The 15,941-nt window shown below is 38.4% G+C and overlaps 1 protein-coding gene across 10 annotated transcripts in view; it reads left to right on the forward strand.

Annotated features, from left to right (window-relative positions):
- Nucleotides 1-15,941, forward strand: part of BAZ2B (bromodomain adjacent to zinc finger domain 2B) — a 388,953-nt gene that overhangs the window by 248,639 nt on the left and 124,373 nt on the right. For all 10 annotated transcript variants that reach the window (XM_075529673.1, XM_075529679.1, XM_075529678.1 and 7 more), the window contains one exon: nt 12,544-12,690. In XM_075529673.1, coding sequence (XP_075385788.1) covers nt 12,546-12,690 — 145 coding nt within the window. In that variant the 5' untranslated portion in view covers nt 12,544-12,545. The remainder of the gene's footprint in view (nt 1-12,543; nt 12,691-15,941) is intronic.

A 15,941-nucleotide genomic window follows, 5' to 3' on the forward strand; every position in this document is an offset into this window, starting at 1 on the left:
ACCTCATTCTTTATTTTTATTATTATTACTATACTATTCTGTTGGGGGTTTTTACAGATATTATAGCAATCCATATATCAGTTATGTCAAGTGAACTTGCACATATGTTGCGATCATCATTTTCAAAATATTATCTTTCTCCTTGAGTTCTTTACTATTGGCTCTTCTTCCCCCCCCCCCACCGTCCCATCCTCATGAACCCTTAATAATTTATATAGTCTTATTGTTTTTTCATATCTTACACCATCTACTCCATCTACTCTCTCCACCTGCATTTCTGTTATTTGTCCCCCTTGGGGGGTGTGGGGGGTATTATACATCCATCATTGTTCTCAGTTGCCTCTTTCTACGCCCCCCCACCCTCCCTGTACCCTCATGGCATCGCTACTCCCATTATTGTTTCTGAGGGGTTTTGTTATTCCTTAATAGCTTTCTCTTTAACAGTATTGTATTGCATTAGAGAAATTTCCCAAAATTCAACAATTGCTTGTTGACCGGAAATTTATACTTTTATGCATTTTTTCTAATTATAATGTTGCAGTAAAAATCTTTTACACACACAAAAATCTTTTAGCATTAACATGCATAAATATACATATTTACCAATGACCAATATATCTACATATGTACTTATAGATTATACATATATTACTCATATGTGAATATATTTTAGGAATAGATTTTCTGGAAGACTTGAGTAGAAGAGTGATACCATTAGAGCGACAAGCCACATGCAGGGAGACCATGACAAAAGCAAGCAATCTTTTTTGGCCTGCTGTCCAAGACCTCTTTCTTACCTTCATTTTGCTCTTTGCAAAAGGTGTGTTTTGTTAGTTCTGCTCCTATCCCATGGATAGGGAGATTTTATTCTACATCATCACACATGAAGCATTTGGCCTCTTTGCTTCCGGGCCTCTAAGAATATATGGTGGTCTACATACATTGCTTTGGCACTTCAAACCCACCAGCTGCTCCAGGGGAAAATCTGGCTATCCCACATATTTTCTTTTGACCTTAGCTTTCATCCATAGATATTCTTATTATTTTTTATTGAATTTTTTAGTTTAAAAAGATCTATGTTTTTCGTAGTCCTTTGAGGACCTTTGTAATAGATCGGTTAGCTAAGCAGTGTATTTCCTTTTTATTCTTCTAACCTGCATTAGAAATTTCTGAGTCTAGTCAGTATTTAAATTAAAAGAATATCGGTTTAGTTGATCTATCCTTGTTAATTCTTGTTCAAACCTTCTGTTAATATTATTTTATTTCTTCTTTATATACCTTAGGATTGTCTTTGTCAACAGTTATATAATTGCAAAAGTATACATAACCTATTAGATACAAAAGGATAACCTCCCCATCTTAATAAAATATTTATTTACTGAGCAGTATGGAACCCACTGATTTACTTGTATAAGTTATCATCAGATCTCTTGAGATGTAAGTAAGAAAAGAGTAAATCTTGAAAATGATTTTAGCAGAAATTGCATTTCAGCATTTTAAAGTACATGCACATTTACAAGCAGGGTCACGGACAACGGAAAGGGTGATAAGGAAAAAATATGATCAAATTATTGGGATATTTTTGTTTGTTTTTCTCTCTTTCCTCCCCTTGCCCCTCCAATGTGATCAAAGTAGTAAAACTAGCACTGTGGACCAGTTTATTTCTATTGTCATTTTCCCAATAAGGCACCTAGTATTTAGAGAGGTCAGAGGTCCGGAACAGAGCGTAGCACACAGAACACCGCATCACTAACCTGTCTGGTTAGGGGTAGAATTAAATGTTTGACTGTTTACAGTAGCAGTTAATATACCAAGTGATATAAAAGAGATCTACCTATTTTATATATGCCTATCTTAAATCACAATATATTACATTCAATAACTTTGAAAGATGGTAAGTAAAAATTTCATAAGTACAGTCATGTTCATAAATGCCTCTGTGCTTTAAAGGAGTCCTGGTGACACTGTGAGTTAGGCCCTAGGCTGAGGACTAGAAGATTGGCAGTTCAAACCCATCAGCTGCTTCATGGGAAAAGGATGAGGCTGTGTGTTCCCATAAGAATTTATAGTTTGGGAAAATCTGTATTGGTTTGATGTGAGTTGGAATTGGCCCGACGGCGGTAGGTTTATGGTTTGGTTTTGGTATTAGATTCCAAGGGGATTCTGCCTGCTGCCTCCTAGAGTATTTCTGTCTCATCTTATTTCCCCATGTCTTTTAAGAGGAAAATGTTTGTGTGTTGCTTATTTGTTTCGTGTGTATGTGTGTATATTGCTTAAAATCTTGAAGGGTTATTTGTCCAAATGCCTAGAAGTTACTTAAAGAAATAGTTATCTTAATGTTCGTCCCTGAAATTAATGGACTTTTAAAGTAAGTAGTTCTACTAAGCCTAAATAGGCAGCATAATACCTACTTCCTGATATTACTCTTGATTTTACTTTTAACTTGATGTTACTTTGAAAAGGAAAAGTAAGAGTTTACCAAACCTGCACCTGTGCTTTGAACTCCTGCAGAGAACTCTTAAAGATATTTAAGAAACCACCTTTCAGGAGAACTACCTAAGTTGCTTTTTATGTGTACTTCTGAAAATTCAGTCCATTCTGTAGCAATACTTTGAATATTAGAGGATTCTTGCAGCTGAAGCACAGAGAGCTGATCATGTTTACATTTCTCGGCCAATGTCTCTCCCTTCCGTCATTGCACCTGTCCCGGTTACGCTGACCAGCTGCCAGTGTTCATAAACTATGATTGCACAAAAAGGAGCATTTGATAGATGTGACTTTGGCCAATATTATTTTTAGCAATTGGTTACCATGGCTTTTTTGAGTGCATAAAACCTTCATGCAGGGAGAAAGGGTTTTATCATTTTCATGAATTCTACATTTATCTGTGTTCAGAATTGTTATTTGATAAATATTGTAGTGAAATACAGTAAATTATATTTCACTGTGTAACAAAATGTTGTCATATACATCTACTGTATGATTCATAAACAATCAAGAAAAACATATCACATAGAAATACTTTGTAGGAATGCGTACACAAAAATTTATTGTTACATTTTTATCGTTTACTCCAGTGGCTTTGGATTTTTAAAATCAGCTCAAAGTAAAATTACTACTTACAAGAGAGTTTTGGTTAATTGCGTTCAGTTTTTGACACGTAGATCAGTTTCTCAGTCTTGGCGCTAGTAGCATTTGGGGTCAGATCATTTTTGGTGGGAGCGAGTGAACGCATTGTAGGATGATTAGCAGCATCTCTGGCTTATACCCAGTTAATCCTGGCAGCAAACTCAGAATAAAAAAATTTAATCCATTCAATGGAAAGATTCATGTCTTCAATAAGTGATTCTGATATAATTGGATCTCTAAAAGAATGCAAAAGAATGAAGCTCGACCGTGTGTCGATTCATGGCTTAAATATAAGAACTAAAATTACAAATCTCTTAAGTGAAACAAAGAGTAAAACTTCAAAACCTTGTTTCAAAAATTAATTCTTACATGTGACATCAAAAACACAAGCAGCAAAAGACAAAATCAGTAAATTGGCTTTCATCAAAATGATGAACATACTATAAACATATCAAAGGATTTAAGAACACACAGCCTACAGAATGGGAGAAGTATCTGATGAGAGCTTAGTTTCGAGTACATATTCGGAACACCAGAACGATAAGCAACCTATGAAAAATAGGCAAATGAGTTGAATAGAACATTTGTTTTAGGCTGACTAGAAAAACATATCTAGTGATTTCTTGCACATATATGAATGAGAAATAGCTTTATCTCAAGAAGCTTTATATATCAGGAAACATCCAAGCTAGGCCAACTCAAGTCCACAAGTCATCCTACTAATCCATAAGTCCCTCCTCAAACTCAACACAGCCACATGCAATGATGCAAAATGCAGGAGAAGCACAGGCCGGTAGGTGAAAAGTCTTGTGGATCCAGTAGCAATGGAAGCATCCATCACAGGGCTCTGTCAGGTCTCAGCGTGGCTCACCAGCAGGAAGGTGAAGGCAGAGAGAGGGGGAGGGGGGAGGTTCCCAGGACCCTCCTTATGAGAAGAAGGTCACGGCCGAAAGGAGGCACCATCAGGCTGTGCCTTGATTGACAGGCTAGACTCCACCCCTACACTTTTATATCTTTTCCAGTTGACCTGAAATTATGTAACTACCATACTTTTCTTCAGAGAAAACATACTAATAGCCAATAAGCATATAAAAAGATGCTTAACCTCATTACTAATGAAGGAAATTCAAATCAAAACCACAAAGAGATATAACTTCATATGTACTAGGATAGCTATGATCAGGAGAAGTATTGCTAAGGATGCAGATAACTTGGAACTCTGATCCATTGTTGGTGAATATGTCAAATGGTACATCTGCTGTGGGAGACATTTGCTGATTCCCAACAAAAAGTGAAACTGAATTACCACATAACCCAACAATTCCACTCCTAGGAATGGACCAAAAAGACTTGAAAGCAAATACTTAGATATTTGTATATTAATATTTATTGCCTGGTATTCATATTATCCAAAAGGTGCAAATAACCCAAGTGTTCATCAGTATGTGAGTCGGTAAACACCAGGTGTGTACATGCAGTGATACATATTCCACCATAAAGAGAAACTAAGTTCTGATACATACTATGACATGGAGGGGTCATAGCCACATTTTGCTAAATGAAATAAATCAGACACCAAAGGACAGCTCCTAAATGAATTTGGTTCTAAGTAATATGTAGAACAGACAGACACATAATGGTAAAAGTGTAGTAGTTATCGGGGCCAGGGAGGCCGACGGAATGGAGTGTTAATTAAGGGGCACTGAGTCTTCCTCAGGAGATGATGATCAAACTATTGGAAGTCCTGGTGACACTGCACAGCATAGTGAATGTAATCATTTTCTTTGAACTGTGTACAGAAAAGTGGTTAAAAAAGCAAACTGTGCACCCGAGTCAAAGACAATTCCTGGTAGATGCCACAACAGTTACACCATCTGCTCCTTGCATTTACCAAAGCAAAGAGCCCAACTCAGAACTCTTCCACCGTCATCCAACTTGGTATATTGAGAGCACCACCCTGAATAGTTTCATTATGTACTGCCCTGTAATTGGTATCGGGTGGCGTTTAAACGCTTTTTAAAGGATTTAAAAAGAAAGAAGGGCATTATAGTCCTGGTTCTGTAGTGAACAATAAAAATACAATTTGATTTAAAAAGTCTCTAAACATGGGGGTTGGAAGGCATGTGTGTGACAAACTCACCCCTGGTTGAGGGCCATTTCTTTAGCTTCTGAGAGATCATTTGTAATCCTTTCACCATCATCTATACATGTGTCTCCCATCATTTACATTATCAACTTTATGTTTCATTATAGTATGTACATTAATTGTTGTAATTTATATCCTACCTGGTTATAAGCAAAGGGTTCTGAAGTTACATATTCAAACCTAAGCTCATGAATAGCCTTAAGCAAAAGGATAGCCTATTAATTGATACTCATCATGTTGTGGGTTTGGGAATTATGTTTTTATAGCCTCTTCATTTTGACCTTGTGGCAGCTGATTGTTAGTGATGTAGAGTGTCAGATCTGGGTGCTCTAACTAACAAAAATCTGGAAGTAGATTGTTCTTGGATGCCAGAAAAAAATATTTTAATGAATATATATATATATATATATATATATATATATATATATATATATATATATAAAAATTGTCTAGATAAGTTGATTTCATTGATTTTTACATTGTATGGTTTAATAATGAATAATTCATGTGTTAATAGTATTTTTGACAGCTTAAAATTAATAGCTTTTACTTATCATTTTATTAGGGGGCTCTTACAAATCTTATGACAATCCATCATTCAATTGTATTAAGCACTTATACATATGTTGCCATCAACATTTCCAAAGCATTTTCTTTTTACTTGAGCCCTTAGTATGAGCTCCTCTTTTTCCCCCTCACTCCCCTACCCTCCCACCCTTGTGAATTCTTGATCAATTATATATTATTATTATTTTGTGAAAATTAATCTTTTCATCTGTGTTTTTTTCCAGCATACTATTGATGGCTGTACCATTATGAGGCATTTTTAAAGTTTAAAGTTTTGGGGTTTTTCATTAAATACTTTTATTGGGGGTTTTTACATCTCTTATCATAATCCATACATTCCTCCAATGTGTCAGGTACATTTGCATATATGCTGCCATCATCATTTTCAAAGCATCCTCTTTCCACTTGCGCCCCTGATATCTGCTCCCCATTTCTTCCCCCTCACTCCCCTGCCCTCCCTCACAAACCCTTGATAAGTTATAGATTATTATTATTTTCATATCTTACATTGTCCTCCATCACCCCTCACCTACTTTTCTGTTGTTTGCCCCCGACAGGGGGTTCTACGTTGATCCTTGTGATCAATTCCCCCTTTCTCCCACCTAATCCTCCTGGTATCTTTACTCTCATTGTTGACCCCGGGAGGTGGGGGTATCTATCCTGGATTCCCTGTACTGCAGGCTCTTATCTACAGCACTGTGCATGCTCTGGCCTAATCCAATTTGTAAGGTGGAATCGAGGCCATGATGGTGGAGGGAAGGAAGCATCAAACAACTAGAGGAAAGTTGCGTGTTTTATCGGTGCTCTACTGCACCTGACTGGCTGATCTCTGCATTGGCTTTCCTCTTCATGCCCTCTCCCCCCATTCATCGTGGGTATAATTTTGTTCTGGGTCTTGAATGCCTGGTACCTGATCCCCATGGCACCTCATGATCGCACAGGCTGATGTGCTTCTTCCATGTGGGCTTTGTTGCTTCTCAGCTAGATTGCTGTTTGTTTATCTCCAAACCTTTAAGATCTTTCGGTAGGCAGGCACCATCCACTTTCTTTGCCACATACACTTATGCACTCATTTTGTCTGGGGCGATCGTGTTGGGTAGGTGACATAAAATCTCTCTTGCTAAAACATAAAATGACATGCTATATATATATATATATTATATATATATGTAAAACCTATAAATAGAAATAACTCGCATATAAGCTATAAAACCCCAAACCCACTGCCCTTGGGTTGATTCTGATTCATAGTGGCCCATATCAGGTACATTTAGCAGCCCAGTGCCTAACCCACAATGCCACCAATGCTTCTTCCAAAATGAACACACACACACACACATCCCCATTGAACAGATTCTTACCATCATAACAATCCTGTGTAGGACTTCTGACACTGCTGTCTTCCCCAGAGCAGACACCATCATCTTCCTGTTTCTGAGCTGAGCAGCTGGAGGATTTGAACCAGTGGCATTGACATTAAAAGCCCAATGCTTATCCCACCACATCACCAGAATTCCTTGTATAATCTTATATATTATATACATTAAATATTCATATTGACACAAATCAGCTAAAAATACTCTAAAACTTCCCTTACTGCCATACATATGCATGGATAATTTTTCACAGGCATTTACTCATTAAAACAACAGCTGATAATTCTCTAATGCTCGGTGCTTAAGACTTTATGTGCATCACCTTATTTAATTCTCCAAAATATATATATTATCTTCACATTATTCATGAGGAAATTGAGAGCTCAGAGAAACTACATGATTTTCACAGGGTTACAGCTAATAGAGTCTAGCTACAGTTTTGAACTCATGTACTATCTACCATCAATTGCCCACTGATGCAATGTAATTTATCTCTTCATTGTTTTAAGGTTTAGGTTTCCTCTCTTCAAGACGCAATGTATAGTATTTACTTCTGGTTTATCATTTTTCCAGATGCTGTTTGCTTTCTCAACTTTTTATTTTGAACTAATTTCAGACTAAAAAACAAGTATAAAACTAATATAGAGTTACATATTTTTCCCCAGCTTCCCCTTAATAACATTATTTCAAAGCACTTTCTTCAAACAGTTCTTGTAATATGGTGTAACAACCGTTGTTCTGTAGATGATACAACCTTTAAAAGGACATTACCGTCTTAACTACTTCTTTCCAAAGTGTGGACCACTGTGTGTTCTCGAGGACCCTTGGTGGTGCAGATGTTAAGCTCTGGGCTGCTCACCAAGTGCTGGGCAGCTGGGGGAGTTCTACTTTGTCCTGCATGGTTGCTATGAGTCAGAATCAACTGGATGCAGTTGGTGTTTTTGTTTTGTTTTGTTTTTTATTAATTCCTTCTAGTGCTGTGTTTTCGGGACCCAAGAGTAGATAAAAAAGTAAAATAAAGCATGAAAGCATAACATTTAACTAAAAGAGAGAACTTTGAAAATGTAATTCATGATAAACCAAATACAACCTTCACTGTAGAATAACAAAGTCACATCGATTTTAAAACCTTTCTGTCAAATGGGAAAAGGGTATGTCTAAGATGAACATGCAGTAACGGATGCAATGTTGGGGCACTGTGGCTGATACATAAGGAGGCCAGCTTGACAGTGGGCTCCAGATAACTCACTGCAAGGTGAGCGGTTCAGACACACCGCAGGGGAAAGATGAGGCTCTCTGCTCCCATAAGGACTCACAGCCTCGAAAACCCTGTCTCGGGTCACTCTGGTAGGAATAGACTCCTTGTCGGTGAGATTGGGGGGAAGTTTAATAACTAGGACATACTTATCAAAACCTAAAAGGAAGAAATAGAACCTGCGTTTGAAACAGGGCTTTCCCATACAAGCAAATCATGCCTGCTGCATTTGTTTCCCATTCACTCTTTCCTCCTGGAACTTATTTTGGAAGTACTGTTATGCCACTGTTTATTTGTTTGTTGGTTTACATATAGTATTGTTAAAAACAAAAAGCCCCCCGTGCCACAAAAATGCCTCATAGAGAGAGGGAGCAGCTGGCAAACAAACTTAGAAGGTGCGTGTACATTTGTCCAAAACTACGGGACTTGCAAAGATCCTGAGCAACCCGTCAGTGGCTAAAAGGGTAAACAAAGCTGGGTGCTAATATGCAAAGAAATACAGTGCAGCAGTAAAGAGCAGCAAGGACTCCATTAACATTGCATAACCCACAGGAGCTTGAGAACATCATGCTGAGGGAAAGAGCAATCTCAAGAGGATAACTATGACATGAGATCACGATGACAGAAAGTCATGGAAAGGGTTACACACCAAAAGAAACATTGCTGGATGGTTGCCAGGGGTGGGAGGGGAGGAGCTTGGTGATGGAGGCTTATTCCTAACTTGGGTGACGGGAATGGCAACGTACAGCAAAGGAAGGCCCGGGAGGGTGCGCAGGAGGCACAGACCACACAGACAGACTCAAGTCCACATGCAGGCCCACGGCATCAGTCATGAACAGTAATGTAGGCCGAAGTGCCAGCTCAGCAGGTGTAAGTAGACAGATGTTGGCTCCCACAGCCATCGGAAGCTTTGGCAGAGGAGATTTCTACCTATGCATTTGTGTGTGCTGTAAATGGTTCCATGTGTACGTCAAGCAAATGGGGGGGGTCATGCAAATTTGCGAGCATAGCCAAGCAACGTGTGGGAATGAGTCTGGGCTTAGGGGCTTAGTACTACATGCGTAGGGGGCAGCTAAATCAATCAACAATTCAGAAAGACTGTCTTCTGTGCCTTACTGAGGTGAGCAGGGAGTAGGGTCTGAACAGCTAGTGAGCAGCCATGGAAGGTGCAGCTATTGGCTCCTCCCAGTCGGAAGTTAACAAGAGTGAAGACCACCAAAGCCGCAAGGAAACAAAGGTCTAACAGACCACACAAATCCCACCACACCAGGCCAAGAGAGTGGCATATGCCCAAACGAGTTCAGACAGCAACAAGAGCAGGAGAGCAGGAGGCCTGGGAATGGGGACTCCGGCTAGAGTGCTGTTACACTGGGGAATCGAGACTGCTACAAAACAAAATATGTATCCTTTATGGGATGGAGAAAAGAATGTATTCTATAAGCTTTCACCCAAACCACAATTAAAACAAAAATTCAGCAACCATAAGAAACCATACTGGGTAAAATACATACATATACATAAATATGATTAAAACTATTTAAATAATATATGCATAAGGTACATAATAGAACTTGTAAGAAAAATGACTTCATAAGCATGTTTTAAGAGGATAATTCTTGTTTGCAATGCCCATTTAAATTAAAGAACCAAAAATAGATGAGAAAATTGCCCCTTTCATGGAAATAAAAAAGGCATAGGTTCATAGTACAAGCTAGTTCAATGATTTCTCACTGCCAGGTTTAACTTTTTTTTTTTTAAACAGTGGAAAAATAAACAACCTTGCATATATTGCCTTGCCAATTGGGACTTCACATCTACACACTGTTGTTACTTGTAGCCCAGCTGATTCTGGCTCAGGCCATATTGGCTGTGGGCAGAGTAGAACCCCAAGACTCCCAAGCCTGACCTTTTAGAAGGAGATTGCCAGGCCTCACTTCCAAGATGTTTTTGGCTGGGTTTGAACTGGCCACCTTTGGATTTGTAGCCCAGTGATTAACCATTTGTACCACCCAGACTCCTTATTTCTACAAAAAGAGAGTCTCAGAAGTAGAATTGCAGGATTTATTAGCGAGAGAGAGACTACCTGTTTCATCTTCTGAGTTTTTCTTTGTTGTATCCTGAGAATATCAACAGATAGAAACATACCTAGACTTCACAGTTTATTATCCTGGAAAAATAATGACGACTTATCAGACTATTATCATATGCCAGGCATTTGGCTAAAGTGTTTGTGTGCATTTTGTCACCAGATGATGCTTGCCCTGGGGTACAAAGCAAGTTGAAAATAAAACAAAGCAAAACTTGCATGAATTTTTTACGTAATGACAATACCTTTAAAAAGTAGATCTTAGAGTTATTTGACACAATGAGGTTAGCAGCAGTAAAGAAAAGAATCGTTTATCCATATGAATCAACATCTTTTGTATTTAGTGAAATTCGACTTCTCATTAAAAATAGCTCTGGAGGGAAGAGTCAGCCGTGGGACTGCTGGTCGACAGCCACGTGTCTCAACGCTCACTAGTGACTGTTGGATGACCCCACTCCTGCCCTTTGGCCATTAGCTCCGTGCAGACATCAGTAGCAACCACGCCGTTCCCATGGTGAATACTGATGAAGAGAAGGAGAGATTCTGAAATGATGGGAAAATGCGCATTCTAACAGGACCATCTTCCATAGAGGTGATTGACAGCGATTCCAGAATATGAAGGAAGTTTGAAATTGTATATGATAGGAAAGCTCGGTGAAATGGTCCTGTTAAGATGCTTTGCAGCAAACTTATATTACCTTTACTATATTTATCTATTTTATGAGGCAGCATCATATGCCATACAGATTCCATCAATGTCTACATACTAATCTTATAAGTAGTAAATACTTTTAAATGAGATTTTAAGGTGAGTTAAAATGTTTTCCTAATAATATATAGGTAGTAATTATGGGAGCTACCGAATTCCTTGCAGAAATTCAACAGAGGGATCTCTCTGTAGGTAGATTATTTAATGGTAGAGTTTATCTGAGATGGAGTCTAATGTAATGGGTGGGTGAGTCAGTCTCTCTCTTTCTCCTTCCTTCCCTGCCTCCCTCCCTCTCCCTATATTCCTAAGAACAACTATGAACTTCATGATTTCTTTGTTTGCTGTGGGAACACTGATCGTGTAGAATATTAAAATGATCATTGATCATATTCTAGATTTTTAAATAACAACGTAAGCTATTAATAAAGATGCTTCAAATGATTTTATATATTTATATGGATTACACTAAGGTCATTTTGTGATCATAATTCAAACTTGACTTCAACAAAAACTCGAAAAAGCACATTTCTATTTGTGAGGGACTAACAGAATTGGATAAGTGCCCTGGTGGCGTAGTGGTTATTCGGTGCACTTCCAACTGCAGGACTGGCAGTTTGAAGTCACCCGCTGCTCCATAGGAAAAAGATGAGGCTTTCTATTGGTGTAAATAGCTAAGGTTCTGAAACCCACAGGAGCAGCTCGACCCAGCCCCATCGGGTCTCCCGAGGCCAAATTGGCTTGAGGGCAGTGAGTTTGAGCTTAGAACAGAGTCCACACTAGCAGATTCTAAGAGTGACAGCTAAATTCATACCTGTGTTTAGAAGACAGGGTACAACCCATTTAAATGTGGTGCTTATTTTCTTGATTCACTAAGACAATATGGATACTATGTTGCAAGTGAAGAGATGATGAAGTAATTTAGGAAGAATAATATATTATGGTAATTTTCCATTAGTTTATGACTACGCACATTTGTGTGAAATTTATATGTTCTCATCACTATTACTTAATTTTGTTATAACGAAACTCCACACGCTACTAGATTTGATATATATTTAACAGTCAACTTATTTCATAAATTGGTATTTTAAGTTATTTCCTTTTATTTATTCCACAGTTTTTTCTTTCTTTTTTAGGGGGGAACATGTATTTCTAAATGTATTTCATTTTTAAAAATAATATATGTGAGAAGTTTGATATAATGCAGATGTTCTTTGTAGCTTTGCATAATCCTACTCTGATACTGAGAATTAACATCTGTGTCCTCTCTCATAGATATGGAGTCTGGAGAAAGGTTGCCATCCTCAACAGCCTCCTCTACCACACCGACTTCATCTCCTACACCTTCTGTGGCTTCAGCAGTCTCTAAGGGCGGTCTTTCCACTGGAGCTGCTTCACTTAGCTCTACAATCAGCCCATGTGGTGAATACTCTTCTGGTTGTTGTTTTTGGTTTTTTTTTAATTTAAAAACCCCTCTATTTTAGAATGCTATTCTTTTGCTTATTTCTATTCAGGGTGTTTTATAGAACCCTGAATAAAAATTGCTTATTCTCTTGATTGACCTGTTAAATTATGCCTACACAAAACACCTGTTCACTTTCACTTGGCTTTTTCTGGATTTGATCAGAAGAAGGGATTGTAGCACTGGCTATTCCCTGCTTGTGAGAAGTTCTCTTTGGGAGCTTGAGTTTAATATCTTAATTTCTTTGGTTATTTAAATTATCACTGTGAAGTCTTTTAGGGAAGTGAACTCATGATGGAGTGAATATGCAAAGGAGTTCTTGGTGGGGAGATGAGATGGCAGTCAGATTCATCTTAACCCACTGTCGAATTATAACAATAGATAAGATTGGCAGCAACTTATTCATGGCATGTGCTCACAGAATAAGACGGCTAGCCACTGTACTCCAAGCAAGGTCACATGGAGTAAACCACAAAGGGCTCTGCACTGGAGACTGTCGTATCAAAAGGATGGAGTGTACCACAGTACCTGGGGAAGGATATGCCTGGCTTGTTTGAATAATTCTTTCAGTTGGCTGAAAATTGAACCCTGCCACTTAAGGGCAACCAGACCCAGTTCCTGAACCCTATTATCACAGGGAGGGGTGTTTGTCCACAGAGCACATGGGGCGGGGAAATTGCAGCTAGGTCTTTCAAGGCCCTTTGGATTTTATCAGATGACAAAGTAGCACATAATATTGAGCCTTGATTTCAGGCTTTATATCACACCACCGCTATGGGTTGTTTGCCCTAAATTTGCTTCCAATATTTAAAATGACATTCTCCCAGCTCTGAGGACCTCAGATATGTTCTAAGGTGCATCATTTACATGATGGAAAGAATGTTAAAACGTAGAGCATGACAGGTTTCTGTAGCTTGCAAGGTTAATGCAAACAACATTGATATTGCTACAGAGTGCTTTATTTCAGAAGTGAAAATATCCTGAGGTTAGTTCCATTATGGAAAAAGTATCTAAGGTACCCTTCCGAATGCTTCTGCCCTTTTAGACAGGTATGGCAGAAAATACCCACCCTTTTTAAACGTAGAAACGTGATTAATCATCCCTTTATCACTAGGAAGCTTTTTAAACTTAAATGTTTTTATTTCATATAGTATGTCACCTTTATAAATAGTTGAAATAAATAATATCTTATTCTCAAAATTTGATTTATATCTTATGTAAATGAAATGCAAAAATGTATTTTTTATTTACAAAATATCTTTAGAGTGTCAAATAAAACTGATTCTCATTATTCATGGTAATTAGGTTCTATAAAGCTATTACAAATATTAAATTCACAACGAGTCATTGCTCCCAGGGGAAATACAGAATTAGGTTCCTGCAAGCCTCTGGTCACAGCATTTTAATTAACTGATCAATTCATAAACTTGTTGTATGTTTGTTTGTTTGTTGTTATCCCGTTAGTGGTGAAGGAATCAACTTTGACCTATGGTAGCCTTCTATCTAACAGTATGAACACTACCTAATCCTGTGCCTTCCACATGCTTCCGTGTAAAGAGGTCTTATTTCGACATCCATTGTTCCATGCCTGTGGAACTGGTAACCGTGGCAGTGTGTGTGTCTCGTTGCTGCGTGAGGGCTAGCTGTGGTTGTTAACTGCCTTGACTCACGGCGGCCCCATGTGCATCAGACGAAGTGCCACCCCGTCGTTCCCCACGCTCACACTTGTGATTACACTTGAGCACATAGTGGCAGCCATCTTGTTAGGGGTCTTCTTCATGCTCCTTGTCTTGCTATTTCTATTTCAAACGTGATGGCCTTCGCAGGGACTGGCCTCTCCCGATAGCGTGTCCAAAGTATACGGGAAGCTTGTCCATCACACGGAAGGCGCATCACAGGCTTCTTGCACATAAGAACACCTAAGACGACACTTCAGCCCCACACGGGGTGGGCCATCTCAAACAACCAAGACACCTGCCAAAAGCACCCAAAAATGTAAAAAACATAACACGAAATAGACCATACAAATGACAAAAGCACATTCCTTCTTGCGAGTGGAAACAGGCTAGACCATGGCTTTGCTGGCCCTCGCTGGAGGGCCTCCACAATGTCGTCATTGCTGCGTGTGCTCGTGGGAGGAACAAAGTGCCGCAAGTATGGATTTGAGTGTTCGAAATCCGTTTCTTAAACATGTTGAGATAAATTTGCAAATATGAGATCCACAAATGAGGTTGACTGCATGTGTTTGGATATCCATATGGGGTTGTTTGTCTTTATGTTGAACTGTTTTTAAAATGTATTCAGAATACTAAAGTCTAATTTACCTAGTTTGTCCTTTGTTGCTGTGCTTTTGGTGTTGTCTGTAAGAATTCATCATCAACCGAAGCTAGGTCTTGAGCCTTTCCAAACCTGTGTTTTCTTCTGAGAGTTGTATGGTTTCAGATCTTGTGTTTACATTCTTTGATGTATTTTGAGTTCATGCTTGTATATATGAGTCCAACGTCACTCATTTTCATGTGGCCACCACCTAATTGTCCCTAAACTATTTACTTAATTCTTTTCTCTATCCCAACAGTTTTTAACCTATCGGTGTCTTTTATTTAAAGTTAGGATTTATAGATAATATAGTTGGGCCTTTTGTTTGTTTGTTAATTGTTTTTTCCTGAAAGCACTCATAATCTCTGTCGTTTCTTGGTGTATTTAAGCTATTCATATTGAATGTGATTATTGATATAGCATGAACTTATATGTACTATAATTATAACTGTTTTCTAGTCTTCCTTGTTTTTCTTCTACATTTTACCTACCTCAATGAGCATTGCATATGACTCTATTTTGGCTCCTCTCTTAACACACACATTATATGCCCAATTATGTTTTTTACATTTTTATAGTAGTTGCCCTAGAGTTGGCAGTGTATACTGATCATCAGCCTAAGGTGACTTGAAAATAATACTGTGCATCACATCACAGGCAGTGAAATACTCTGTTTCTCTCCTCCCATCTATTAGGACGTCCCACATTTCTCCTCTTAATAAGGTGTAGTCACCTAGTTCATTGTTGCTTTCATGATTTTGAATAGACAGCTCTATATTAGATTGAGAATAATAAAAAAAACCACATTGCTTTCATCTAGGAGCCCTGAGGCACAACCCTTTAAGTATGCTCGCAGAAAGATTGCAGCCAAGAGCAGCTGAGGGGGCAGCTCTCT

Source organism: Tenrec ecaudatus, chromosome 13, assembly GCF_050624435.1.
Source record: "Tenrec ecaudatus isolate mTenEca1 chromosome 13, mTenEca1.hap1, whole genome shotgun sequence".
Taxonomy (NCBI): Eukaryota; Metazoa; Chordata; class Mammalia; order Afrosoricida; family Tenrecidae; genus Tenrec; species Tenrec ecaudatus.